We start from the raw sequence: 2,272 nt of genomic DNA, 5'->3' as shown, positions 1-2,272 counted from the left end.
ATTATTATTATTATTATTGTACAATATACAGTAAACCTTAATGCAGCAGAGCTTAACGTTATATAAAAATAGAGCATGTTAAACGTATCTGTGCTGCAGAGTTCTGGACTTTATACAGTCCACTATGGATCTGCAGAGAACCTGCTGATCACCGGTGGTCATCATCAGGTGGTTTTTATCCTGTTTATGTTTAAGTTGCTGTACCAGAGGAATCACAGCAAACATTAAAAACGTCCCAACAGGTTTATTATCGTCTTTTACAATCATTGATGTTCTTAGAAATACTTCATATTAAACCGTCTGCTACGATTGTTGATCTTTGTGTCACTCTTTCTGTTCTCAGGCCATGAAGCGGGTTCGCACTGAGCAGATCCAGTACGCTGTGGCTCAGTACCTGAAGCGGAGGCAGTATGTGGACACCGACGGCTCCCTGAAAGGAGCCAAACTCTTCCAGTCGGCTGAGGAGATGGCTGCCAGCCTCACGGGTGAGCACAGACACCTCTTCGTCTCCCACGCATCCTGGAAAACCTGGAAAACCTGGAAAACCTGTGCCCTTCTGCATAATGAATATCTGACTTACACAGTGGTGGTTCTGCTTTCTCTCTTCTCTCTCCCTCTGTCGGGTTCTCGGAGCAGTACAGACAGAGTCCGGTTGTGCCAACATCGTCTCTGCTGCTCCCTGCCAGTCCGACCCGCAGCAGTACGAGGCTCAGTTCTCCCGGCTGCGCTCCTTTCTGTCAGGTATCACATTCCTGCTTCACAGTCCCTGAATTCCTCAGCTGAAGACGAGTGTGTATTTACACGACACGCTTTAATGTTACGGATAGTTAAAGTGTGTGTAGAAGATATATTTATACCCAGTTTTTAACAATGCTTTTTATTTCCTAAATCAGAAACAGAAATTTCCTGGGCGAAGGAGGTGAGCAGCATCCTCTACCCGCTCTTCGTCTACCTCCACCTGGACATGGTGCACTGCGGCCTGAAGGGGGCAGTAGATGGTTTTTACAGTCGTTTCCACGGCGCCTTCCTTCAGGACAGCGAGCAGCGCGCCACCATCGAGCAGCTCCGCCACGTTCTCACCACTCAGGACGTCGCAGCCAACCCCAAGCTGAGCGCTTTCCTGGAGCACAAGTACGTGGTTCACCTGACGCAGCCCGCCTACAGCTACCTGCTGCGCTACCTGCAGAGCGAGGACAACAGCGCCCTCTGCAGGGCCCTCAGCACACACCTGCAGGTGGAGGTCACCGCCTCCAGGCGCACAGACTACCAGCTGTACGGAGCAGCCGGCGGTGCGACCGCCGCCCCAAACTCCACCTCCTCCTGGGCGGGAGTGGACGGCGCTGAGGGCGGGGAGGGCGTGGAGGTCCCTGCAGGGATCCCACAGAGTGAGGCGGCCCTGGAGGCTCTGCAGGACTGCATCAAGAAGGTCCGCGAGGGCCCGCCCACGCTCACCACCGTGTGTTTTTACGCTTTCCACCACACGGAGCAGATGTTGAACACCGCCGAGGTCTCTGCTGACAGCCGGCTGCTGGCCGCCGGCTTTGACACCTCCACGGTGAAACTGTGGAGCCTCCGAGCCCGAAAACTGAAGGCCAGACCGCATCAGGCTGACGTGTCGCTCGTCCACCTGGCCTGTGACGTACTGGAGGAGGAAGTGAGTCGACTGAAGGGTTAAATATCGTCTCAGCCAGCAACAGTTTATATCTTATTGGAGCTGCACAATGATTATTATTTCTTTATCTCTTTGTTTTTATCAGAAGATATAGAAAAGTATTCAGTATCCACAACTTCAAATCATCAGTTCTCAACCCAAAGATGAGGAACTGGACCCACATTTGGCATTTTAGTTTGCTGCTGTAAATGATTAATTGATTATTAGTAAATTAATAAATCACTAATTGACACACTTGACTAGAGAAGCAGATAATGTTTTCTGTTCAGGGTTTTAATGAATTAAATACTTTACAGCATTATGGAGTCTGTCCATTGCTTGTTAGTAATATAACATTAATTATTTACTTTGATCAGCAGCATTTAATATATGGACATTTTAATCTCATCCCATTTGTGAAACAGGAATGTTTGTTTTGAGTTATTTGAACACTTCAAAGAAAATTATTTAATAATTGATTAATTAATTCAAGTAATCTTTTATAAAAAAAAAAGCTAAAATCCTTTTGTTCTTTATGTTTTTTTTTTTTTTTGGACAGTTTGTTGTGCGAATCAGGGAAATTATGATGGACAATTTTCAATTTTATGACATTTTATAGAC

The 2,272-nt window shown here is 46.9% G+C and overlaps 1 protein-coding gene across 1 annotated transcript in view; it reads left to right on the top strand.

The window, feature by feature from the left end:
• Positions 1-343: 343 nt before the first annotated feature.
• taf5l (TAF5-like RNA polymerase II, p300/CBP-associated factor (PCAF)-associated factor) overlaps positions 344-2,272 on the top strand; it is a gene marked incomplete at its 5' end in the record, with an annotated part of 4,372 nt that continues 2,443 nt past the window's right edge. Inside the window, 3 exon segments of the mRNA XM_035660233.1 lie at positions 344-485; positions 637-741; positions 894-1,654. Of these exon segments, the coding sequence (XP_035516126.1) occupies positions 347-485; positions 637-741; positions 894-1,654 (1,005 nt within the window).

This window comes from Morone saxatilis, unplaced genomic scaffold (genome assembly GCF_004916995.1).
Source record: "Morone saxatilis isolate NCDOM2014 unplaced genomic scaffold, NCSU_SB_2.0 Contig17, whole genome shotgun sequence".
NCBI lineage: Eukaryota > Metazoa > Chordata > Actinopteri > Moronidae > Morone > Morone saxatilis.
The sequence above is the reverse complement of the archived record's forward strand: the minus strand, read 5'-3'. Positions and strand labels throughout refer to the sequence as shown.